The sequence below is a fragment of the Micromys minutus genome (assembly GCF_963924665.1).
Source record: "Micromys minutus genome assembly, chromosome: 30".
Classification (NCBI taxonomy): Eukaryota; Metazoa; Chordata; class Mammalia; order Rodentia; family Muridae; genus Micromys; species Micromys minutus.
Window position 1 is genome coordinate 7,510,409 of NC_137965.1, and position 26,989 is coordinate 7,537,397.

The 26,989-nt window shown below is 43.3% G+C and overlaps 1 protein-coding gene across 3 annotated transcripts in view; it reads left to right on the plus strand.

The window, feature by feature from the left end:
* The window catches only part of PHACTR2 (phosphatase and actin regulator 2), a gene marked incomplete at its 3' end in the record, with an annotated part of 108,064 nt that overhangs the window by 31,712 nt on the left and 49,363 nt on the right, over window positions 1-26,989 (plus strand). For all 3 annotated transcript variants that reach the window (XM_080941642.1, XM_080941643.1, XM_080941644.1), the window contains exons 2-3: window positions 694-861; window positions 26,454-26,534. In XM_080941642.1, the coding sequence (XP_080797768.1) occupies window positions 694-861; window positions 26,454-26,534 (249 nt within the window). The remainder of the gene's footprint in view (window positions 1-693; window positions 862-26,453; window positions 26,535-26,989) is intronic.

Sequence of the window (26,989 nt, forward strand, 5' to 3'; positions counted from 1 at the left end):
GGGTGGGATGACATAGGTCATTCTTATGTTTTTCCGGTTTGGAATTTAGCGTAAGGCAGCTGCAGAATGTGCTGTTTGTTTGTTTGTTTCTGAATGATAAAATACCAAAGGCAATGCTTTGTCACATGCCGTACCCATGTTTCCCATGGAGTTTCACTGTTAATGGTAGCTGCCAGGTTTTTGGAGGTTGTAACAGAAGCACACACTAGTGCTAGCATCAGAAAAAACAGAGTTCAGATTCCTGTCACCTACTTTATTTTGTGAACGAGAAACCCTGGCTTACATAGCGCCGTGACTATGAAGTCCTTGCTGAGAATTCCAGACTAGCTGGGGAGGAACATCCTAGAGCAGGGGCACAAGAGAACTCCTTTCCTGCATGACATAGCCATGTGCTGCTGCAGTTGGTTTCAGCTGTCGTTCACGGGTCTTTATTTGTCTGGCCCTAACGGTTATGTAAGTCTCTTATTCCTTTTCTGCTTCCCAAAAATGATTACCTAGGAGGACTATAACTCATGATTGATTGATGTCCCTGATTAATGTCAAGGGAGTCCTACCAGCTGCAGAATGGGACAAACAGACTTTATGTGAGATTCCAAAGAGTACAGGAAAGTTGCTGTTAACAGTCCAAGAAAAGACAGTACTGTTTCAGACTTTCATTGCAGCTTTTCTCTAACTTGGTTTTTCTTTATACAGTTGATGGACTAGACAAAGCCTCCGTAGCAAACTCAGATGGCCCCCCAGCAGGTTCCCAGACACCTCCCTTCAAGAGAAAGGGGAAACTCTCTACCATTGGTAAAATCTTCAAGCCTTGGAAATGGAGGAAAAAGAAGACCAGTGACAAATTTCGAGAGACCTCAGCAGGTACGAACGCTGTCTCAGTTGCGAAACGATAAAGGTTAATGCTTTTCAAACAGGTGAATTGTGTGCTTTATGTGATTTTTTTTCTGAAAGAATATGTATTCGTGTTTAAAATGGAAATTATTTCACTTAAAGATAAAACAATTCAACAGCTCTGACTGTCCCTAATTTTGTTCCGACCTCGGCTTTCTAATGTTGTCTTACATTAAAATACAACTTTGTAAGTTCATATAGATACAGGCATATGAAAGAGTGGAGGTAAGGTAGGTTGGAGGTAGAAATGCTGTCTGTGAGAATCCAGGCATCAAACACCCGCTTTTCCATATATACAGAGCTGTTTGCCATCTACCAATTGCTACTAGTAGAGACATATCTGTTAATTACAGCTATATATTTCTTTGAGCAGGATCTTGTTATAGGCTGACCTTGAACTCACTCCATGGCTGGCCTTGAACTCCTGATCCTTCTGAGTTCACCTCCTAGATTAGAGGCATGTGCTACCACGCCTAGCTCAGAGCTTTTGGTTTTCATTTTTTTTCTTTCCGTCTTCTTTGTTATAGTTTTTCCAGAGTCAAGATTTAAATGACCGGACAAAAGGATGTGTCTTTAGAACAAACCAATAGTCTCTGTCTTAGGAAAGATGATGGAAAATTGTTCCATTGTCATTTACTCTACGGATTTATTGAACGTGGAGAATTACACTGGGCATGATGGCATGTGCCTGACCCGTCAGAGGGTGAGGCGTGAGGGCTGTAAGCAGAAGGCCAGCGTGGTTGGATAGCAGGACCCAGCATCAAAGCAAAACAGCAGATGAGAGGGCTGGAGAGATGGCTCCAAGGTTAGGAGCACTGGCTGCTCCTCCAGAGGGCCTAGGTTCGATTCCCAGCACCCACAAGGCAGCTCACAACTGTCTGTAACTCCAGTTCCAGGGGATCTGAGGCCCTCCCACTAATGCATATAAAATCATATATATAAAGAATGGATGGAAAAGAGGCCCTATATGAGAAAGAAAAAAAATCAATCAAAAGAATTTCATTGGTTTGTCCCTTTCACATGGACTTGTGGGAGAAATTGGTTTTAATTCTAAGCTCAGTTTAACCAAATGCTGGGTGCCCGTGGAATTTCGTTTAAGGGCAAAAAAAAAAAAAAAAACCACTTATTTCTTGATGAAAGTCCAGCTTTTGGCATGATTATTGTTCAAAACAATTTCTCAAAATTTCTCATTTTGCTAGTCTGCCAGCATCAGCACGTGTGCGGGGTCACGGGGCAGATCTTGTGTCCTTTCCATGTGAAACAGAATAGAAAATACTAGACACACACAAATGTGTGCAACAGGGACAGCAGGGCCTCCTGGACACAAGTCTCTGCTGCACTCCCGGATAGAAAATTTGATTGTTTGCTGTCTAATGGACAACAATGATACCAGAGGATGCTTTCAGAATTGTCTCGGAGGAGGGAAGTCGTAAGAGCACAGAAGTAGAAAAGATTGCTGGGAGTCGCCATGTATAGACACAAGCTTATGGCTTTCTTGTCCTTTTTTATGCCATCACAATAAAACATAGAAGATGACAGATGGATGGGGTGGGAGGCGGATACTGAGACCTTTGCCATGTCTAGGGTCTTCCTGGATTAGAAACCAGTGGGAGATGGTGGGCTCTGTGCTGAGTGAGGACCAGTAAGTGATTTCCTTTCTACCAAACACGAGAAGATCCTTGTCAAACCAGATGGCCTCTGAGCCTCGTTTTCTGTTTTCGTTTATTTGTTTGTTTGGGGTCTGTTTTGTTTTGTTAAAATCCAAGGAATTAGATGAGCTGGAGTCTAATGTGTTTTCCTTCCAGATTCTGTACTTGGACTTCAGAAGACTCGTTGTGTTCTAGTCCCTGGCTAGGCATCTTGTTGACCCTGTTTGTCAGTGGATAGAACCAGGTTGCCCTTCTGAAGAGCTCCTCTCATGTTTCCCCAAGCCTTGCTAGGATCTGGCTCTGCAAGTTACCATGGTTACTGAAGACTGGGGAGCGAGTCTCTTGGATGTTGAGAGGAGACTAGAGGCTCTCGATTATCTGTTGCCCATTATGTAGACCCGAAGCTGCTAACATCCCCCTCCTTAGAGAGACATGCACAGAGGATTTCTTCTTCCTCCTTTCTCATTATTTATTTGAATTATGAAGTGGACCTCAGCGTACTTGTATGTTTATTGTGAGGCTTTAATTTCTGTTGAGACCTGAAGAAAGTATCCATGAAGCTTAAGCAAACCAAAAAGGGATGAGGAGGTAGCTCAGTAGTAGAGTGATTGACAGGCTACTGTGAGTGTGTGTTGAGGGGGAGGGGCGGCTTTTTCATTTTCATGTTGAAGAAAGAACAGAAAAATTAAAACAACCAAGAAAATGGTATCTTCTTTTTTTTTAAAAAAAAAAGCTACCCCATATAGCGGAGCCAGGCTGTTTGGACAAGATCTAGGCTACGTGTAGTCTGGCAGGATCGTCTATAGCATCTGAGAGTGGGAAAGACAACGAATTTCTTCAGAGAAAAGTAACTATTGAGTATCGGTCCCTGTGCCCCTGAGCCTAACATCCCGTGTCCCGCGGCCATTGATTACGTATGGCCTTTTCCCACACATGAGGGTACTTAGTTGGTAGGAGTCTCTAACATGAATGTGTTAGTGCCATTTTCGCTAACACAAATGGCCATTCTTAGTGGTCCTGAGTCCACTGTGCTTTGGAAGGCTCCTTTGAAGCCCATAGAAACACCTCATCTATGGGGCAGATCACGTTTGTACACAGACTTCCAGTTTCTTGCCATTGTTCCTGGGCAGACGTTTACCCATAGCGCTGGTTCATCCTGAAACAGGAGAACAGCCCTCTTTTTCAGCCGTAGCCGAATGTATTGTCATGGCTGACGCCTGAGATATTTGATTAGGCTGGGTTGGTGTTGTGTAGACATCACAGCTTACCCATACTAGAATGACAAAGGAGTCCTGTGATTGCTCCTTGACAAGCCCTCTTCCATACCATTTCTCCTGGGTCCCCTCTTGTAAACGAGGCCTTCCTCAGTCTGGCCTAAGTCACGCTTGTCTCCCTTCCCTGTCTTCAGAGTTCAGAATGTCATTTGTGTCTTTTCCTTCCCAATGGTTTCCCTGTTGTGCTTTCGGTGATAGGGATTCAAGTTCAGCTTCTGCACCTTCCTGTCTTTGTGGATTCCTTCCAGTGCTAGGGATTGAAAGCAGGCCTTCCAGGCGCTACACAGAAACTCTGTCCACGGAGGTTCAAATGTGTTCGTGTCTCCACAGGGTCAGACATCCAAGCAAGCCCTTTGTCTAAACAGTTCTTCCTCCAACTTTTACCATGTTACCATCAAAACCAGGTCCTGAAACGGCTGGCGCCTGCTGCTTCCACTCCTCCCACACTCAGCACCTGTCTCTACATCAGGTACAGCTCAGTGCCACGAGGAGACGCAGGAAATCCAGAGAGGGAATGTCCGAAAGCACCGGGCACATGTGAATTGCAGCACGTACTCTACAGCCTGAACTGTATAAGAAAACCCCATCTCTACACAGATACTCACACTCACACACACACACACTCACACACACTCACACACTCACACACACTCACATACTCACACACACTCACACACACATACTCACACACAGTCACTCACACACACACATACTCACACTCACACACACACACTCACACACACTCATACTCACAGTCACTCACACACACATACTCACACACACACATACTCACACTCTCACACATACACTCACATACTCATACACACAGTCACATACATACTCACTCATACATACATTTTCACGCACACACTCTCACACACACTCATTCACACACATACACAGTCACTCACACACATACTCAAACACACACACTCACACACACACACTCACATACTCATACACACAGTCACTCACACACACATACTTACACACAGTTACTCACACACACACACACTCACATACATACTCACTCATACATACATTTTCATGCACACATTCACACACACACTTATTCACACACATACTCACTCACACACATACTCACATAGTCACTCCCACACACACTCACACACACACTCACACATACACTCACTCATACACACATGTACATACACTCACACACACACAGATTCACACACACATTCACTCAAACACACACTCAAACACAGTCATACACACTCACTCACACACACTTATACACATATACACTCACACATTCACACACACAATTTCTCACACTCACACATACACACAATCTCATATACTCACACTCACACACATACACACACACATACTCAGAGAAAGAGAGAGGACCAAGAAAATAATTAGGGTAAATTTTCTGTCCTGACATTTATCCTTATTTGAAAGCAGACCGTGCTTCTAGATGAAGACAAGCAAACCTTATCTCCTTGAGCAGTGTGGTTTGCGTGTGCTGTTAGTAATGGCAAAGGCACACCTGCTGAGATTTTTAGAGAGAGCCGTCGTAAGCCACAGCCTTCTAGGAATCAGACTAACTTGCAAAGAGCCATCTAGCCGAAAACTGCTCCACAAAACCGAAGAATAAGAACAGTTATACTGATGGTTGTTATATACAACATTCTGCTGTGAGAACTCCAGATCAAGTCATGAGAGCAATGTATGAAGTCCAGGTGACATGTGAGCCACTTCTACAGGTGGGGAGTCTGGGCTCAGGACAGCCAGCTTTCCTATGGAAACAGGAGTCTAGAAAGTACGAAGGCACTGCCGCCGGCACCCAGGTTGCACACCAGCTCAACAGTCATTACGTTGTGTCCTGTAAGGGAACTTCCTACACAGATCAGTGAAGATCAGCCCTTCGTAGGTGTCACTAACACACGCGTTTGCCTCATTGGCTCGCTCTTCCGATAAGACAAATTTGGTCTGAGCAAATTACTTCAGTCCCGCCTGGCCGGGCTGACGTCAGCGTGCACGTTCAGAAACATGGTCGCTGAGGATCAAAATTATGTTTGCTCCTGGAAAAGCATAATATTGTCCGTAACCATGGAAGCAGAATGTTGCTGCCTAGGATTATTTTCCATATCTGCCAAGAAGGATGAAGGGAACGGACTTCTCTGAGGTGGGGCTTGTTAAGGCCTGCTCTCGCTGAATAAGTCCCCGAGAGCTTTTTGATTCTTAAACTCTCTTATTCCACTAAGAAAGCAGACGTGCGGCCATATCTGTATGAGAAGAGCAAGGCAGAATCTACCCTGCTTCCCAATTTACTACAGCAGAGCAGAGGTCCATAAAAACCAAGCAGCAACCAGGAAGCTCCCCGGGCAGGACTTCTCGTTGTTTCGAGGAAGACTCACTGAGCAATTCCAACTCTGGGATGCCTGGCACTGGTACAGACCATGGTGGCATGGGGCTGCCATTTGAGACCGAAATGCCTTCTCTTTTGTGGTACCGGCTAGTAGGGTAGGAGGCGGAAAGTAAACTCAAGTAAGTCGGCAGACGATCAGAAAGCGAGTAGAGAAAAATAAGGCAGCGAATCGAAAGAGGGGGATGAGAGATCATAGTCGGGGAGATGTCACTGGAAAGAAAAGCCCCCAGGAGAAATCCTGGGAGGAATCATGTGAGTTAGTGATCAGGTACACACCCATCACCAGCTGTGTTAGCACTTGACTCTCACTCATCCTGAACAACACCATCTCCAAAGGCTGGACATCCACAGCGCCTGACACTCATGCAGATCCTGGGAGTTACCTCATCCGTGGCCGGCACTTCAGGGAGAACTGAACCTGTTATCTCTGGGATGCCTGTCACCTCTCCATCTGTGTCTGCTGTACTTGACAGGAACCGTGTCTGTGAGCTCTCTTCCGCCGTGGGGCTTGTCTCTCCCGTCGCTGTCGAGATTGTAGTCTGACTTCCCTTTCATCTCTGAGCATCTTCATCCTTACTTATCCACATTAGTCTCCTGCTCCTACATGACTTTCATCTTTTTTTCAGTTCAGAGCAAAGAGCAGTGTTTCCCAACTTGGCCTTTTAGTGAGGAGACCATTTAGATGGATTCGATTTGGGGGTAGAGGAGGGATGTAGCTGTTCTAGTCAAAAGATGCCTTCAATGATCTCCAAATGGTGAGCTTCTCAGTTATGGTGGGTGGTTTGGGCAGACTCTCTTAGAAACATCTCCCTGTGAGTTGCCCTTAGAAACGGGGGTTCCCCTGAACACTAGCCTATGCTAGCTGTCTAAAAACCGTCGTAACTGTCTAAAAATGACATGGTATTTTGCCTGACTCAGAAAGACTTTTTCTACTCTGCCTCTCTGCTCCTGGTACAGATCAGTAAACCTTGAGTCCACAGGAAGAGAGATTTAGTCTGTGTGGCCACAACAGTGTGTGTCTCTGGGGTCTTTGAATCAGGTGCAGTATGGCTTTGGGGAGCACGAATGTGCAAAGGTTCCTGACAATAGTCATTATGAGTCACTGATAACCATGGCCTTCCCAAAGAGGTTATTCAAAAGAAAAAAAGGAAAAAAAAAAAAAAACATGTCTATGTCTGTAACTCTATCTGTCTGCTGGCTGGCCTGTCTGTGCTACAATTCTCAGATATTTTGATATATGAATAGTTTTGCCCAACCACTTCCAAAGTTAGGGCACATCTATGCCAACTCCATGCCCCATAGCCCAGTTCTTCCCTATGATGCCCTCTGTGTGTGAATTAACCTCCCCCACCATCCTTTGGCTAACATAGGTCAGTTTCTTATAGATAGATATTCACTCTGGCAAAACAAACAAATAGCATTAATGAATTCTTCACAAAAATCCTAAGACTCATATGGAATCAGAAAAGACCCCAAATAACTAAAGCAATCTTTACAGAAAGGACAATGCTGTGTGTATCACAATACCTGACCTCAAATTCTAATAGGGGAAGCTGAAGAGATGACTCAGAAGTAATAACACACACTGTTGCTGCAACTTGCAGAGGATTGGAGTTCTATCTCCAGCACCACCTGTAACTACAGCATCAAAGGATTCAGAACCCTCCTCTGACTTCTGCAGGCTCACATACACATGCACATTCCTGCACATGCATACACACACATACACACACATCTAAAAAAAAAAATCCCGATTATATTACAGAGCGATAGTAAAAAGTAACAAAAACAAACTCATAAAGACCAAGAAGGCCATAAATAAACCCATAAGGTTGTAGGCAGCTAATATTTAACAAGGCTATAAAAAATATAACCATACATTTGAGAAAAGATTGCTGCTTTAACCAGTGGTGCTGGGGAACCTGGATTTTCATATGTGAGACAAAAGATTACATCAGTATCTCCTACCCTGCACAACAATCAATTCGGAATTGATTAAAGGTCTCATTAAAAAATTTGAACATTGAGAGTATGAGAGGAAAACATAGGCAGAACACTAAAACACTTCAAGATACACAGGGACAGGTAAAGGTTTTCTGAGCAGACTCCAGTGGCACAGGAAATCATCACAAGAATTGACAAAGGGGACCACAGGAAGCTAAGAAGCATCTAGACAGAGCAGGAAACAATCACCAGAGTGAAGAGCAGCCTGGGGGAAACATCCTTGCTGCCTACACGTCAGCTCGGGATTGGCAGCCAGGATCTATAAAGAATGACAGAAATCAAGCATCTCAAACAAAAATGTCCTGGTCATAAGACTGGCTAATGGACTATAGAAACAGTTCTCAAAAGCCAGGATGCAAAGGACCAGTAAAATACTTGGAAGATGTTCAACATCATTAGCCATCAGGAAAATGCAAATGACAGCAGATGCTGGCAAGGACGTGGGGAAGGAGTCCTTACTCACTGAGGGTGAAAGTGTAGGCTCTTGGGCCACTACAGAAACAAATATGGAGGCTCCTCGAAAACAAGCCTCAAAATAAAACTACAGGGGACTGAGCCACACCAGTCTTGGGTAAGGGTTCTAAAGAAGCACAGCACAAAGACTTTCACCTCCGTGTTTATAAACACACTATATGCAGTAGCCAGTGAAGAGGACTGGCCTACATGTCCAAGAGCAGATCGGAGGATAAAGAAACACGCAGCCATAGAAAAGAATTCCAGACTTGGAAGGACAAACACTGCATGTCTTCCTTCACGTGGAGAACCTAGATTTTAAATTTTGTACGTGTGTGTGTTTGTGTGTGTGTGTGTGTGTGTGTGTGTTTCAAAACTAAGGGAGTGATTTGTGCCAGAGGTACCTTAGTGGGTGTCTGAAATACAGAGAGCAAGGGAATGCATGCCTTAGGTCACTGAAGGAGGGAGACTCATTGGACAAGCTTGGGAGCAGCTGGAGTTGGGGAGGAGGCATAAGAGAGGGGGTGGTAAGAGAGAAAGACAGGAGCAGAGCATGTCAAACATGTGTGAGCATGCCATGAAGATACACACTTCTTTATAAACTCACTTTAAAAATTAAAAAAAAAAAAAGAAAGCCAAACAGATCAAAGGACATGGTGTTCAGTACTACTGAGGAGTTAGGCAGCTCTCCTTTGGAGACGGATAGATATACCCACCGGTGTCTGTCTCCTTTTTGTTGTTAAGTGGTATTTCAGGGGATGGTCTCATTCCCTGATTTGCTTAACCACTCCCCCATGGGAGGGTACAGGAGTCAGTTCCAGGTGGGAGTCCGTACAGCCAAAGCCACTATAAAAATTCTTCTATAGGTTTCTGTGAATTAGAGTTTCCACCTGTTGGGAGGGAACGTGTAAGACTGTCCCTAGGTTTGGTGTGTTTAATATTGTAAGCAATCGCCTACCTTTTCCAGAGTGTTCCCTGCACGCCAGCAATGTAAAACAGTTCCACATCATTGTCCCACTGTGATGTTGTTACTGTTTTTATTTATAGTGGGGAAAAAAAAAAAACCAGTATCACTGGGTGTGGTAATGCTCGCCTGTAATGCTGCCACACAGGAGAATGAGACAGTATCTTTGCAGAGCTGTAGGCAAGCCTGGGCTACAGAGTGAGAGAGTGCCGTGGGCCAATGATCAAATTTGCTATGTTAACCATTTTTAAATGTGCCACGAGTCACGTCAGGTACTGTTAGGTGATTATGAAACCAGGTATCTGACATTTCGTCTCACGGAACTGAAGGTCCTGTCTTCTGGCTGCCACCCTTTCTGTTTTCTAAGTTGTCATTACTCGTTGTTGAAATGAGACCTCACCTCACTGCCTTGCCCAGTCATCTTCAACTCGTGGGCTCAAACTCTCTTGGCTTCACTTCAGGTCACAAAAAAATGTCTTGTTACGTGTCCTTCTGTGAAGCTTCTTTAATTTGGTGGTTGTACATCTTTAAGTCCGCTTGGCATTAATATTCATGTCAGGTGTGAGGCTTGATTTAGTCATTTCAGTCCTGTTTGCTGGAATAATCTATTTTCTTCCCATTAAATTACCTTTCTACAAGTTCAAAAATTCTTTTGGAGAAAGGTCAGTTTTAATCTTTCAGCTCGTTTTTTACGGGTCTGTTTGTTTCTCTCAGCTGGGTCTTAAGACTGTATTTTCTAGATACACTGCCCTTGTCTAGTAGGGTTTTGATATTTCCTCCCAGCCTTCAGCTTGCCTCTTGGTTTTCTAATGGGGCCTTTTATAGATCAAAAGTTCTCCGATCTGGCCTCAGTTTCTCTTTTTCTGTCTGGGATGTCGTGGAGGGGCTTGCAACAATCCTTGCTGGAAAGACACATCTCCAAATTGAATTGCTTTTACACCTTTGCAGAGTTAATTGGCCACATATGTGGATCTATTTCTGGGTGCGCTGTTGTATTCCGTAACCTATGTGTCTGCTCCTTCACAGGTACGAGGTTTTCCTCTTTACTATAGCTCTTACGTCTGAGAATCAGAGTGCTTTCTCCAGCTCCCTCCTTCGTTGTGCAATGACTTTAACGCGTCTGCTTTCTGTGGCTTCCCGTTTACATTTTAGAATCCGCTTACTTACAGTCTAGAACTATCCTTGATGGAATTTGTGTTTTGTTTTTAGAATTGCATTAAATCAGTACCAAATTTTGGATGTATTTGCTTGATGTCTTTTCTGTTGAATCATCTGTGAACTGATGTGTCTTTCCACTTAATCAACTCTATTCCTCCCATCAACATTTTGAAGTTTGAAGAAGACTTAAGATGTTAAGTTTATAATTATGTGGGGTCTTTTTTTGTTACATATTGAAATTGATATGTATCTTTAAATGTTTCTAAATGTTGATTTCTATTTTTCATTGTCATCCATAGATACATAATTGTCTTGCATCCCTATTTGGGGAGTACTGTGTGAGACAGCCATTTGTGCATAAAAATGGTTGTTTCTTTCTACCTTGTCTGTGTGTGGTTCTTATCCTGTCTCCCCGTTAGCTGGCACTTCTGCTCCAATAGGAAATGACTGGTGTAAAAGGGCATGCTCTCCTGGTTCCCAACCTTCAGGGGAAAATGCTCATTAAGTGTGATTGCTGGAGGCTTTATTGTAAGGAAACTTCTTCAAGCTGAGTTCTTCCTCAGTCCTGGTTTGCTGAGATATTTGTTACAGACAAATAGATACTGGGTTCCCCATTTTATGTGTATGATATTTTGCTTGCATGTAAGTCTGTGTATCATGTATGTGCTTGGCACCAACAGAGGAAAGCATTGGACCCCCTGGGACTGGATCTATAGATAATTTCGAGGCAGGGTGTGGGTGCCAGGAATCAAACCCAGGTCTTCTGGAGGAGCAGCCCCACTATTGGATTTCTTGAGGGCTCTTTCTGTATTAATCCATGTGATCACATTTGGGCTTTGTTCTTTAGAATATTGTTATATTTGGTTATGCTGATGTATTTTTAAATTTTGAACCAGTTTTTCTTTTTGTTCCTTGACCCTTCCTTCCTCAGTCTCATTCTCTCTCTCTCTCCCTCCCTCCCTCCCTCCCTCCCTCCCTCCCTCCCTCCCTCTCTCTCTCTCTCCCTCTCTCTCTCTCTCTCTCTCATATCTAATTCTGCCAGGTTTTTACTGGGTAACTTTTTAACTATTGGTACTATTGATCTATAGCTTTCTTTTCTTTTACATGCAGCTCTCTGGCTGGTATTGGAGTGATACGGACTGTATAAAATGAACTGCCGTGTCCTCTTGGAAGGAATCTTATGACACTCAGATGCTATTTCTTCTTCTAGCGTTTGGCCAGATTCACCCTCGACACAGTCAGAACCCAAAGGATGTAAGACTGCCCAGTCACCTGTTTTAATAGACATGGGCCATGTGGGTGTTCTCTCTCATCCTAGGTGGATACTGGTTTGCACTCTGGTGCCTTCAAATGGGAAACAAAGCAGGACTCCCTCTTGATCCCTTCCCTTTTAACTGGCCACCTCTCCTTCCCCAATAAATTCAGTATCGAGCGCTACCTCCTCAGAGGGATCTGTCTCCATCATTTCTCCTTCTCCCCAGCGCCTGTTTAGTTGTTTTTCCCACCTGCCCTGATGAGAGGTGACTCACATACCGCATAGTTTGCCACAGTGGTTTAGCAACTTTCAGAGGCCGAGTTGTGAGCAGCACAGCCATTCTTAACATTCCATCACCTGGGAAAGGAATCCCATTCCCCCAGACACCCCTCGCCCCCTCCCACCTCCCCAGCTCTGATCTCTGCCTGTTCTTGACATTTCGTGTAAATACCTAACTATAAATGTGTGCTATCTATCTATGACTGACATTGCCCACTTAGCATGATGCTTTCAAGACCATCCTTTCCTAATCGCCAGTACCAGATCTCTTCCCACTGTTGAAAGGCCCTCAGTTGTGCAGATATAGCACATTTTATCCGCTGAGTGATGGATGAGTTGCTTCTGCTTTGGATTATTACGGATCGTGCTTGGGTGAGCATTCATAGGTGGTGCTTTGAATAGAGGAATGTTTTCACTTCTGTTGGTTGTTGACCTATGAGTGGAATCGTTGAATCTTGTGCTGTTTAACATTTTTGAAGACTGTTTTCCAACATAGGGCCACTCACTGGACCCACCAGCACTTGTATGGGATTCAGTCCAGTTTGTCTACATCTGGTAACGTTTGTCATCTCATTGGTCTTTTTATCCTTGACGTCGTGCAGTCACCTCCTGAGCGCTCTCGCTGGTATTCCTCCTCCTCCTCCTTCCTTTTTTAAAGCAAAAATTGACTTCCAAGCAGAGATTTTTCTCTTTCAATTTTTCCTCAAGTCAGTGTCTTACTGTGTATACATAACTTGAGCTGGTTTTAAACAGGATCCTCTTGCTCAGTTGACAAGTGTGGAGATTGGGGACATGCACAGCACCTGGCTGAGGGCAGGGATCTCCAGGTTCTCTGGTAGAGCTCTTGAAGCAAGTAGAATCATTCCTGGCTTTTATTAGGCAGTCAGTTCACATTTGTGGAGTGAATGAATGAAAGGCCAGAGCCCATCCCAGACATGGAGGAGCATTTGCAAGTGGACATTATGGGTTTGGAAAGTCTAGGGGACAGGAATTAGACTCATTTTCAAGCCTTCTTTAGGTCATATCACAGTGTTGCCCAAGAAAGACTGGAAAGACCATAGGAAATGAAGTGAATATTTTACCAGCTCAATGGGTTGGGTGGGAGAGCTGCGTTTTCATCCACATATGGAGTATTTGAGCGCATACATGGTGTAGTCATCAGAGAGACTGATTGGCAAGTGAGAGGCAAGGTGGGGGAGGATGTCTTAGTTCAATCATTGTGCTCCTGTGTACATTAAAATTGACTTAATCAGACCAACCGAGAGTAGGAAAGACTGTGGATCAAAGAGATGCCATGTGATAACTGTGTCACACGTACTCTCTTTTGAAACCTTTCTGTTATTTTCCTGAAATAGGTGATTGTGCGAAAATAGGTTCTTTTTATAACTAACGGTTCTGAAGTACATGATACTTAATCTTGGTTGTTAACCTGACTCATCATGGATCCAAGCCTCTGGCCACAACTACACTAGCTTTCTACACTGGATTACATGAGGTGGGAAGACCTACCCTAATGGACCCAGCACCACTCCATGGGATGGGGTTCTGGACTGGGTACCGAGCAGCAAACCAGCTGAGCAGCAGCGTTCATTGCTCTGTGCTTCCTGACTGGGGATTCAACATGAGCAACTGCCTCATGGTTCTGCTACTCTGCCTTGCTTGCTTTGACAGACTGTGCCCTTGTACTCAGCAGTGCCTTCTTTTCATTGCCTTTGTTAGTAAGGACGTTTTGTCACAGTCATAAGAAAAGTAATGGATATACTGTATAGGGAAATAAGGATTTATTATTCTGTTCTTTCTTGATTCGGCCTTTCTATGCATAGGTAATTGGGAAGAATCGGTAGAGCCCCACCTTCCACTTAAGGGCCATGCATTACCTATGGTCAACCCCTTCCAGTGGGAAAACCCACTTATGGGGAAGAGTAATCTCTGAGCTAGGTTGCTATGCTTTCATCTTCGTTGTCGGTGAAACCAGTGGTTTCAGGAGCCATCCATCACAGGCTGAAGATAGCCAGGAGCACAGTGGGCTAGCTAAGCCACCAGAGTTTACCTCCTACACACCGGTATAAACTATGACCTCTGTTTCTAAAAGAAGTGAAGGAGCCTCCCTGGCTTCCTGTGCATTCTGGAGAATGGGATGTTATTTGTTTAATCCAAACTTAGGCTTGGATCGACTCTGGTGGCTGCAGAAAGCTGACTAATATGCCAAAGACCCAACCTGTTCTGGGTGGGGTTGGAGCATTGCTATTTGCTAGAGCAGGAGAATTCAGAGGAGCAAAACTTCTCTCCTGAGCCTTCTAGGAAGGCAGCCACAAAGAAGCAATTGTTACTAGAATTTATTTTTTTTAATTCTGGTTATAACTGACATGTTAAAAAAAATCCACTAGGCTGAAATGTATCATCGTTACTGTCTGGTTATCCTTGCATTGTATTTGTTTCTGGTGGAGTAGGGAGGAAGGAGGGTAATATTCTCATCAACCTCTTCACTAAAAGGAGGCTTCTACTCAACTTTCGGCAACTTTCTGAGTGCCTGGGTGTCTGTATCCCTTTCTTCAGTAGATGATTTCCCAGTTTTACTGTGCTTTGGAGTGGTGCCTCTGTAAGTACTTTGAGAAGTGCCACGGAGTTCCTCCCAGCCAGGTCCGGGTCAGGGAAGTCCATTCATTATTTGATTTCCTCTGTGTATTGTTTCTCATTGTGGCTTTGTTTTGTTTCGTCCTGTGATACAGATCTGGTCCTTATCACCAGGACTAAGTCCTGGAGAGTGACTGGGTTTGGGCTTCCATAGCTTCCTGATTTGTTTCCCATTTGGAATTGCTGTCACCTTAATTCTCATTTCGTTTGTGGCAAGAGAAAGGCTGTCACTCATCTGGGCTTCAAGCACTTCTTATCTCAGATTTTCTTCAACTGCTTCCCAAGTCTTACGTTTTGAAACTGGTTCTCATACCGGCTGTTGTTGTTGTTGTTGTTGTTGTTGTTGTTGTTGTTGCTGTTGCTGTTGATGTTGCTGTTGTTCCACAAATGGCTTAGTAGTAGCCATTACAGGAAGGAGCATCGAAAGACTTTGTAAGAAATATAAGGGAGTACAAAATATGGTTGGAACAAAGACCTGGGTCAAGAAAATTATGCAAACATTTACTGTGCATCAGTGTGGGGTTTCTGTTGTTGTTTTTAAAAATCACTTTTAAAAGTTTCATGTCCAGTTGGAGAGATGGCTCAGCGGTTAAGAGCACTGACTGCTCTTCCAGAGGTCCTGAGTTCAAATCCCAGCAACCACATGGTGGCTCACAACCATCTGTAATGGGATCTGGTGTGTCTGAAAACAGCTACAGTATATTCATATACATATATACATACATACATATATATATATATATATATATATATATATATATAAAGTTTCATGTCAGTATTTATATAGAATTCTGGAGTCCAAAAAATGTTTTAAAGATTAATTTTTAAAATGATAACAGAAGTGTTTATTATCGACCTTTTATGTACAGGTCTGTAGGGGTAAGAGCATTTACATGGTTGAGTAGTGGATTTCAGGACATTTTTCATGACATGGAAACATGTACCTGGTGAATAGCTTCCCAGCTCTAGATGAATCAGGTTAAAACACAAGTGGTACCATCTTCTGAATCAGAGGCTGATATACAAGCCAACACCTGGAACATGGTCCTTTCAGCCGAGTTTTCCAGTTCAGCTCGGGGCTCAGGTGTTTAAACCAGTGGCGCCTCATAAGGTGTGAAAGTGTTTCCATGAGACACTTTGCTACAAGTATAGTTTTATGTTCTGTTTCTGATGTATAAACTTTCTGTTACTCATTTGAGACTCTTGAGGAATCATCTTAGTGCAGGAGAGAAACGTCAGTAACGGTAGATAATCCTCATCTTTACTGGATCCAATTGTGTGTTATCTGTTTCTTGTTGGTTTGTCGTAGACACGTGTCATATCATGACTATGGTGGTCAGAGGACCACTTTGTAGAGTTGTTTCTCTTCGCTGCTATGTGGGTCCCAGGGGTTGAACTCAGGTTGTCAGACTTAATGACAAGCGACCTGCCTTTACCCACAAAGCCATCTCATCAGCCCAGCCAGGCTGGCTTAAAGGCTTGTGATCTTCCTTATGGTTCCATGAGATGCTTTATCACCAGAATTTGACTTTTCTCAATGAACGAGTAGCGAGGCATAAAAACTTAAAGGAAGTTGATCTCAGTTTCAGGGCTTGTGGTTTTTTTTTTTTAAGTGTGGTATTCGCATGCTGTCATCCAACTTGAGTCCCCGTCCCTGCTCTGTGCAGTGCCTTTAGGATCCTAGTCACACAAACCGCAGGTGTCAGTTGGGTATAATAAGAGGGGTAGACAAGGGGAGTAGACAGTGAGTCAAGTGTGATATTTAGGTGATCTGTGCTGGGTGCCAGTCATTTTATGTTCCAGACATCCTAGTGTCTGTCTGGTAGGTTCTAAGTATTCGTTCCAGGAACAGGGACAAAGCCTCAGGAGAGCAGGCCAGCGCTTGCCTCACCGGCTAATAAGTTGAAAGGTGTAGATGTAGAGACAGACGTGTTCTTAAGTGCTTAAGACTCTGCCTTGCACAGAAGTGTTTTGGCATGCAGAAATAAACTTAAAATGTTTATAAACATTAAACACAAAAACTATAAGATGTTACATACAGTTAATATCTCTTCTAGAATTCTATAGAAGTCTATACTATACATAACAGATTTCTGCATAAAGAATGCTTCTTCACAGAACGTTCTAGTCCTCTTAAGAATGTATATATTATATATAAGGATGTATATGCATATATCATATGTAGCAGTCTGTGCTGTTGTACATAAGTACATGTGCACAAATGACATCATCCTATATCATATACTAGGAGAAATGCATTTTTCTGGTACATATGCCCAGCATTACAGCCTCTCCATCCTCAAGGGGAGTAAAGGAGATCCTGATGCCACTTTAAGAATAGGAGAATTTGAAGCAATGGGAAGAAAAGTTGTTGAGCAAAACCATGACGTCAATATTACAGGATGACTTTGCTGTCAAAAATTAATAATTACGATATTAGCCATGGTGAAGCCCTAGTTGTATATTTACTTTCAATAATAAAACCTTTATTTGAAGGGACCTCTGTCGAGTCCCTTCAGGGGCAGACATTGAGTGCCGTTCATTTCCCAACTTAGGCTACGTCTGGGCAGCTTTTGTCAAAGGAACCCTGTTCTCTGCAAAGCTTGTCACTGTTTTGTATAGAGAGAACTGTATGATACACTCAAGGAAACAAACTTTTTTCTCATCTTGGAACCTCATCTGGTCAGATATGTGTAGGATGAAGAAATTCCTGCCCCAGTCTTCTAGCATAGACTGGTTAGTCTCTGGACTGCTTGAGTTGCATCTTAGTCTATCTAGCCCCTAACTAAACAAAACGGGCTCAAGAACATACACAGCTTCCTGTGGTTTTTTTTTTTAAGCTAGCGTAAGATATTAAAAAATCTCGCACTTCCCAGCATAGATTAGATGCTTGCTAAATGTGTCTCAATCTGGACATCCTACTGTGACTGAAGGCCCTCTCATATCTAATCTCCCTTGCTGTGGACAGCCTGGTTCCAAAGAAAATCACACAGCAGGAGCTGGTGACAGCTCAAGGCTCCCCGAAACGGTCTGAGCCCTGATCCTGGCAGCAGCAGTGGGAGCTCTAGACTGTTCTTTCCACTAGTGGGTGGCACTTTCAACCGGCTTGAGAAAGCATGTAGCCCAGAAGTGCTGAGATTCACTTTCCAGTCATTTTTCTAGACAGCATTTCTAGCTAGAGTGGTTTTCAACCTTCCAAATGCCTCCACCCTTCAACACACCCTTTAATACCGTCACGTTGTGGTGAACCCCCAGACATTAATTTCAGTTGCTGCTTTCATAACTATAATGTTGCCACTGTTATGAATAGTAATGTGAATATCTGACAGGCAAAGATATCTAATATGAAAGTCCTGTAAAGGGGTCATTTGATGCCCCCCAGAAGGGGCCACAAGCCATAGGTTGGGAATCACTACTCCAGCCATTATTTCCTTGATGAAGGTCAGAACACGGTATTTTCTATGGTTATCATCATCTTTGTGTCAAACCCTAGTGCCCTCTCCTTAGTTGTGGAGGAACAAGAAGCAGAACACAGGCAAGCTTTGCATTAAACCAGATGGAATCCCAAAGTACCTATTCTGGCCTCAGTGTTTTCCTTGGGCTAAGAGTCAAGGTAGGAAGGGGAAGGAGAGCAGCAAGTGTTCCATGTAACACAGGACCCTTGGCCACTAATCACCTTACTGAGATTGCTAACACTTCCGGCCCACTTGGAACAGAAGACTTACTCATTGTTTGAGTCCTGAGCTTCTTTGTCTTGAGAATAAAAAAACGTGGGTGTTGAATTGATCTACCATAGCATCTCCCAAACTTGTGTCCTTTAGGATTAGCAGTGCATTTTGGCTTCTAGGGCTGTGAGCATTGTAATATTGTTAGAAGTATTTTTTTCCTTCTCACCCTTAGGACTATAGCTTGACTTTTAATAGTAAAATTTCTAATATTTAGGATTGAAAGATCAAACTTTAAATCTAATTCTAATGCCTCATCGGTCCACAGATAGGACATAAACTGTTTTCCCGCCTCTTTCCAGATATAATCCTAATCTGCCACTCTCAAGTGATTCTCTGTGTTGGTGGGAATTTTTGCCTTGAAGGAGATTTTACAGTTTGCTTCTTCTCCCTTTGAAACTCCCTTTCAGTACTGAGCTTTAGCTCATCCTTTGAGTTCAGGTGCGCCTTGAGGACCTAAGTTGCTGCTCTAGAACCCTCAAAGAAATGTCAAGATCTGGGGAAGCAGAGATGAGAACTCACTAGCCAGCCTAACCTGACTGTGAACTCAGGGCAAGGAGAGGCTGTGTCTCAAAGACATTAGATGGTGTTACTGAGGATAACTCCTGCGGTTACCTTCCGGCCTCCACAAACATGCATGAACATACACTCGAACATGTACATGCACACACACACACACACACACACACACACACACACACACATTCTTACACACATGCATGCACATGTGCAGTCACACACACTTTCAAAATTAATTGTGTTCACTTGTAATTTTAGTTTCTTGTAGAATTAGGATGGGGTTCAGTTGGAACAGGTAGGAGTCAGAAACAGAGTAAACATTTTTAAATAACAGTTTAATACATTTATTTATTTAGGGAGGGAAAGGGCAATTCATGTCATTCCATGCATGTGGAGGTCAGAGGTCAACTAGTCAATTCCCTTCCTCCACCATATTGGTCTATGAGATCAAGCAAGCAAATACGGTGCACAAGTACCTTTACTGACTGGGTCATCTCTCCAGCCCACAAAAACATTTTTATTTTTTTAGCATTTTGTAACTTGAATTGTGGTACTGTAGTACTGCCTAAAAATTATCCACTTAAAGCTAACATTTAAGAGCTAGGCTGTCTGGTTTTCCAACCGAGAAGAGAAAGAGAAGGCTGTGCCCAACCTTGCGGAAGTGGAGCTCCATGCGAACATCTCTGCAGACTGATGAACTAGGTCCGCCTGGCTTTAACCAGACCCTAGCAGTGTGCCTGGAGCACAAGCTTAGCCTTCCCAAGTCTCAAAACCCCTGTTAGTGTGGAGGGACTTAAAGCAGGCACTCAGCCTGTCTTTTTCAGATACCTAATGGGGGTTGGAAGATGTTCTCAAAGCAACAAGTGAAGTAGATAATTGCAATTTGGTTTCTTGGGGGAAGTTGGGACACTAATTTCCCAAGAGAAGGAAGGGACATAGATCTCTCCATCTTCCTCTTTCTTAAGTCATCTCTGAGTTGCAGACTAAGGCAGGAGGAGGGGCCCTAAGCAGTTCTTCTTTTTAAATCTACTCTTCACACACAGAGATTCTTCGGTCTCTGCTGGAAGGAAATTCAATGAGATTCGAACAAAACATCCCTTGTTTGGGCAAAGCTCTTTACTGTGTGTAGATCATAATAGCTGCAGGGAGTCCACTGATTCATGTGACTGAAAAGTCCCTGGGAGTCCGCTGGCTCAGTGGGGTCCAGGTAATTAAAAGCTGTGATTGGGACTCTTTCTCCCAGAGTCTGTGCTCCTCTGTTTTTGTTTGTATTGTTTTGTTTCATTTTTAATTTTGAGCTCTTTTCTTGTGGAGGCAAAGCCCTCACCATCAACTCTAACATCATAGCAAGCCAGTTGTTCCAGCTCCAGAAGAAAGATCAAGCTTGAATTCCTATTGTTCCAACAACTTTCTTGGGCCTGGATATTACTAGTACAATTTGAGCATGTGTCCCTCTCCGAAGCGCAGAGTGCCCTAGAGCCTTGAACCCAGGGATGTTAGGTTCACAAGTGGTAGGTTTTCCCAAGTGGAAGAAAACATATATATGCACGTACATATGTATGTGTATGTGTGTGTGCGCTTGTATATGTGTATATATGTATGTATATATGTGTGTGTATAAATGTGTGTATGTGTATATATGTATGTTTATATATGTGTGTTTATATGTGTGTGTATATGTATATATGTGTGTGTATATGTATATATAAATGTATGTATATATGTATGTTTATATATGTGTGTTTATATGTGTGTATATGTATATATACGTGTGTGTATATGTATATATAAATGTATGTATATATGTATGTTTATATATTTGTGTGTATGAGTATTTGTGTGTATATATGTATATGTATGCATTCACACATATATGTGTGTACATATATACACATAAATACATACATACATACTTGCATTCATACATACTTACATACATACATATGCATGCTAGTCATCCCTTGCCTCTCTCACCAGCCTTTTCTCCCTGGCCCAAATAAAAGACACTTAGATTCTCAGTGTGCAGTAAGGCATTTAGGGTATTATAGGGATGAAAGGTCAGGGTGTCTACTAGAGTTGTGTAAATACGCATAGCACACATACACTTGAGTTTAGCCACAAACAATATACACATGACTCATTCTAAAGCATGGATATCAGTGGAAAGTTTCTGGAAAACTCTCTAGACTGTAGGTGTTAGCCTATGCTCTGTACTTGGCGTGGAGGAAGCTAAAGTTAGCAAACATCACCTCACTCTGTTGGTGAGAAGCATCTAAAGTTTTCTTAAAAGTATCCGAGGTAGGGAGTGGGTCCTGCAAGAGATGCTGCTTTAAAACAGCATAAAACTCTAGGGGTGATCTCACCGTGGAGCGGTTAGAGAAGCCATGTAGAAAGAAATAAAAGCTGTAGAAATGGAGCTGGGGAGAAGAAGATGCTTAGAAAATGCTAAGGAAAGCTTGGCCTTAGCATTGGTTGGGGAGACAGAGGGGAGGAAGCAAGGGAGGGACGAAGGGAGAGAAGGAAGGAGAACAAGGTGGTCTGCGTGGCCAGTGGCGGAGTGTGGCTGAGGATCCAGGGAGGTCAGCGCCTGCTAAGGTCTGAAGAGTTTTGAGTACAGGAGTTGGGTAACTAGACAAACAAGAAAAGGGCCGGTGAGTTTTTAGGAGGCAATGTTGGCTTTGTTACTGTACTTTACATTCTGAAGATGTTTTTGGAAGATTTTCACAACTGTGTTGTGTCTTGGCCAGCATGAGTGGTTATTTCTTTAACTGGACTACCTTCATCTCTGTGAAGGGTCTTTCAGAAAGGAGGCCATTTTCCACCATCCTATTTTCTTTCCATGTTCCTGAAGAGGAGCCAAGCCGAGAAAGCTCTTATAGAACACTTCCAATACAGGACAAGTGGTTTTCTGTGTTTCTGTTGCAGTTTTACAGCAGGCCCATTCATGACTTAGAACCAAGAAGATAACAGGGCACACTTATGTGAGACTCCTGTTTACTCTTCTATTTTGTTCAGTCATTAACGGTGTTGGGATTGAGAATTAGAACTCTTTCCTTGCCAAGTAGAAAACACAAGTGGCTGGCTGACTACACAGTCTACTCTCCCAGGTACTTTCAGAGCAACAGAAAATCCTGGCCAAGTATCTACCAAGAGGAGCGAGTGGTATATGCCCTGGCCACTCTTGAATGCAGGCTCCAAGGCTGTCACTCCGTGCCCAGAAGGACATTATAAATCATTTATAATTTATGAGGAGCCTAGCCAGTCCTGTGCTACACTCTGCTGGTGTCTGTCCACACACTGTGGGCTCCCTTCTTTGCTGCATACAGAGCCTTTTCACATAATCCATACGACTAAAGTGGAAACTTTTTCGCTTAGCCTGGCCCAGCCAAAGTGTAAAGACAAGAGAAGACAGGAAGCCCTTGTTCCTGGAGGCTGTACCATGAACTTCTCTCACTTTCTCCTGGAACAGAAAATAAGAAGGGCCAAAGAAATTAAGAACCAGGACAAGGCTGTTTTCTTTTTAATTTACATTTTCAACAAACTATGCATGTAATTTTAGTGACAGTAACCAGTGTGTCACTGTGGGGTGCATAGCATTGAGCACAAGTTTGGTTTTTGAGGAGATGACCGAGGAAAGGGATGGAAAGGGTGACAAGCTATTCATCAGGACAGCCTTCAAGGGACTTTTGGTAAGCCCACCTTGGATCAGAATGCTAAGGCCATTATGGAGTGTGTCATACTGGAGTATGGTATCCTAATGAAGACAGGCCACCTTTCAGAGCAGTCTCTGGAGAAAAGCATTAGGTGTGGGGTCTGTATAAGAGAGCGAGAAGAGAGTAGCTGGGTGGCAGAAAGAACATCCACAGGGTTGCTGCCGGGATCCATGCTAGAGAACTGAGATCTTATCTAAAGGGAGACGGGCAGCCATTGAATGCTTCAAAAGATCGATCCTTTTAAAATACTTGAAAATAAGAGTATATGTGAGAAGTCAGAGAAACCGTCTAAGTAAGCTTCTTTCACTTTCTGGAGATAATTGGACTGTGTGCTGTTGTAATCAGGGATTGAAATACCAAAATATTTATTCACCCAGTGCAGAAAGTGACAGAGAAAATTGCTCATCCTGGTGTATGAACAACTCATACAGTTGTTCAGTCAGGATGGAAGAAAACATGTGTGGCCCATATGCTTAGTTAACTGCAAAAACATGGACAGACCCAGGAATTGTATCCAATGGCCTGTGCCCCTTGTCCCCTGGCAATATTGTGGTTATGGTTTGGCTGTGGGACTCTGCAACCCCGACACACACACACATTATACTATATTTAACTTCTTATACAAACTAGTGTGATCTTCAGTAACAAAGACAACTGGGGGCCAAGCCCTGGGTGTCTTCCATAGTCTCATTTGCTTCTGGTAAGAACCGTGGATCAAGCTCCTGCTGCTTTCTCCTCACCTATGGCTTCCTATAGAGGCAACAACAAGAGCTTGAGTTTGATTGACATGCAGAAGTCAGAGGGAGTGAGATCTGGGGGAGGGGCTGCCTGAGAAATTTCTCCCTAGAAATAAGGCTCATGGGTAGTTGAAGTAGGCCTCAAAGATATGTAAGGATTTTTGCCTCTGAAGGTAGGAAAGCAGGTGAGCAAGCTTCAGAACATTCCCATGATGCTTCTGCCCTGGGCGGCATGGCGAACCAACATGACCCCTCAAGTCCATTCCGACGCAAAACCCCTCAGAGCCCATGAAAAACATCCAGTGAATCTGCTCCGCAAACACACAGACACTGTATAAACACCAGAGAAATATTTTAAAAGGTGAAGAATAAGATTCTTGTACTTCAGGGAGAACAGGGGTTGGAATTTTATGCCCAACAACATACCTTCCATACCCAGCAGCCTGCAGTTTGTCCACACTGGCCCTCACACAGTTATCTACATTATGTGCTTAAAATGCTCTCAGCCAAAGACCGAGCAAACAGCTTGTGGTATTTTCCTATCAGGGCCTGTTTGTGAGGTAAAGAGAGAACAGAACTGTTGATTTTGACCGCGGGTAGGAGCCGGCACAGAGCATCACGGAATTCGCATGAAGAAATAGGAAGAATTTTTTTCATATACAAGGGAGATAGAGGAATATTTGTTTAAGCCAAGATTTAAGTTAGAATTAAACCAACTAAATCCCAGAACTCAGACTAAAGAGTAGACTGGCATCTGCAGTGGAACAGCTTAAGTGTGAGCAAGCTATGTTCTAGTCTCTAAATGAAGAAAGAAAACTTGTAGTGAGGAATAGAGGTTTTTAAAGGTGTACGAAGCGGATATTTTGGAATAGCCTTCATTGAAGACACAGAATCCCACAGTGTTTGAGCCGGTTGAGTTGGTGGCCACTGAGTCTTGCCCCCTGTTTTATAGATCATAGATTAGAAGCACAAAAACCTGATGTAGGTCCCTCAATATCAAGTGCCTTGTTTCCAGTGCCATGGGACTATCACCCAGGACTCCAGAACATCATGTGACATTTTGTGCAACAATGAAGGCTCTTCCCTTTTGACTTCCATGTGCTCAACCACTATCTGCTGTGCACACCCTCCATCTACTGGACCCTCCAATGGGAAGTGAAGCTACTGGCATGGTGACATTCACACATGCAGGCTCAGTGCCACTGAGGTCCTACACCCAGCATCTAAGCTTCACCATAGACACACTGGGAATAGATACTGCTTCCAGAAGAAGGAAGAATTCATGTAGAGATTATTCTTTTCCCTCGACTTTCCTCAAAAAAGCGGTCTGTCCCCACTTCCCTTCTTCATTCCCCTAAAGTTTGTCAAAGGGCATGCCAGAACCTTTAGTTATGGAGAGACATTGTACTGAACTTTTGAGTTGATGGTGAGAGAGAGATATAAAAACAGACGCTAAAAGTTATCCCTTTTCACCAGAATTCAGATGGAATGTTTACAGGAACTATGTGGGTTGTTTCTGATTTGGAGCTTTTGTTTTGCTTTGTGTTTGTTGTTTAGAATTTTTTGGCATTAAGAATTAATTTCAGGGATTCCACAGGACCCAGCTACCCCATACAGTTGGTAATGTACAGCTATCTATAATCTCCAGTTCTAGGAGATCTGACACAATCCAACTCTTCCTCCCCCCTCCTCCCCTCTTCCCCCTCCTCCTCCCCCCTCTTCCCCCTCCTCCTCACCCCCTTTCCCCTCCTCCTCCTGACATCATACATCCATATAACACACAGACATATATGCAAACAAAACATCCCTGCACATAAATAAATAATAGCAAAAATTTAAATTGAAATGTTAAAATAATGAACTGCTGTAAGTATGGTGAGATGGCTCAGCTCTGTGCTGCTGCCACCCTTGACGATCTGAGTTAAATTCGTGAGAGCCATGTGGCAGGAGAAAGAACTGACTTCCAAAAGTTGTTCCCTGACCTCTGCACAGATGCCATGGCATGTGTGGGGGGTGGGTTCATGCACACATGCACTCACAGATCACTTGATTCAATGATTCATTGATATAATTTTAAAGGCTCTTGGAACGTACTTTAAATCTTTTGAAAGTCCATACAATTATCTGGGTTTTCAACATTCATGTCATTATTTTCCTCTTTGTGTTGTGCACATTTATTATACATGGGAGTGTGTTATATAAGGACATTGTCATACAAGTATACATGGTGTTTGAAGCATAGTCTGCTCATGCCCTCTACCACCCCCTTTTCCACCAGTCCCTGTTCCCCTTAATCCCCTTTTTCCCTTGGATGGTCTCCTACTTTCATGTCATGTATACACAGGTCATCTATGTATATGTATAAAGTCCAAAAATCATACATGCAGAGCACACAGAGATCCACTTGCTTCATATGACTATCTCCAGGGGTACACTTTAATATCTCACCACAAATGCCTCTGTCCGCAGGAATTTCAGAGAGCATCCTTATCAAAGGATGATAAGTGCCCTCTGTGCTCCATACCTGGTATGCAACTATATGTCTGGATTCCTTTTCAACCATGATCTTCTTGGTCAGGTTCAGGGTTGAGCCTTAGATCATGATCTGCCTGTACCCTTACTGTGGTAACTGGACTCCAGATGAGTGTTTTGGTGGGCATCAAACAAACAAAACAAACAAGCAAACGTGGGTTTGAGTCTTCATGTGGACAAAATGAACAGGCTCAAGTCCTTTGAGTACTGTCCATGACTGTAGGAAGCAATGGCTTGATTCTGACTTGTGTTTATTCTTTTTTGAAAGTGTTAGAGAGGAAGATATCCACAAGACAAAGTAGAGAGGAACTGATAAGAAGGGGCCTGCTTAAGGAATTGCCTGATCAAGGTGAGGAAATATGTCTTACATTTAACCTAATCGGATTCGTCCTTCCTATCTTTCCTTTCCTGTTGGGATTTAAACTGACTGTGGTTGTTGTCAGATAAAGTGGCTGGTGGTACAAAACAGGAATCTTGCTTCCACCTGGAATATCTCTGTGGGTGCCCAAGAAGCCAAGGTGTTATTAGAGAAGTCACTGGGCTCCTTTTCTAGCCAGTCTTTCTACATAGACAGCTGTCAATCAACTGTGTGCTCCCCAGGCTGCTGCATTGGGAGCCAGGGACACAGGTCAAGATGCCTTGTGGCTCCTTCCAGCCTCAACTTCAAGCTTTATTTTTCTGTCCAACCTAAACTCAGTTGTTTGAGTGAGTTTGGTTGTAGTTTGTTCGTGCCTTTTCTTGTTTCTCAACACTGCCAATAAAAGAACTAACAGCCGTGCCAAATATCCCTTACATTGTCTAATA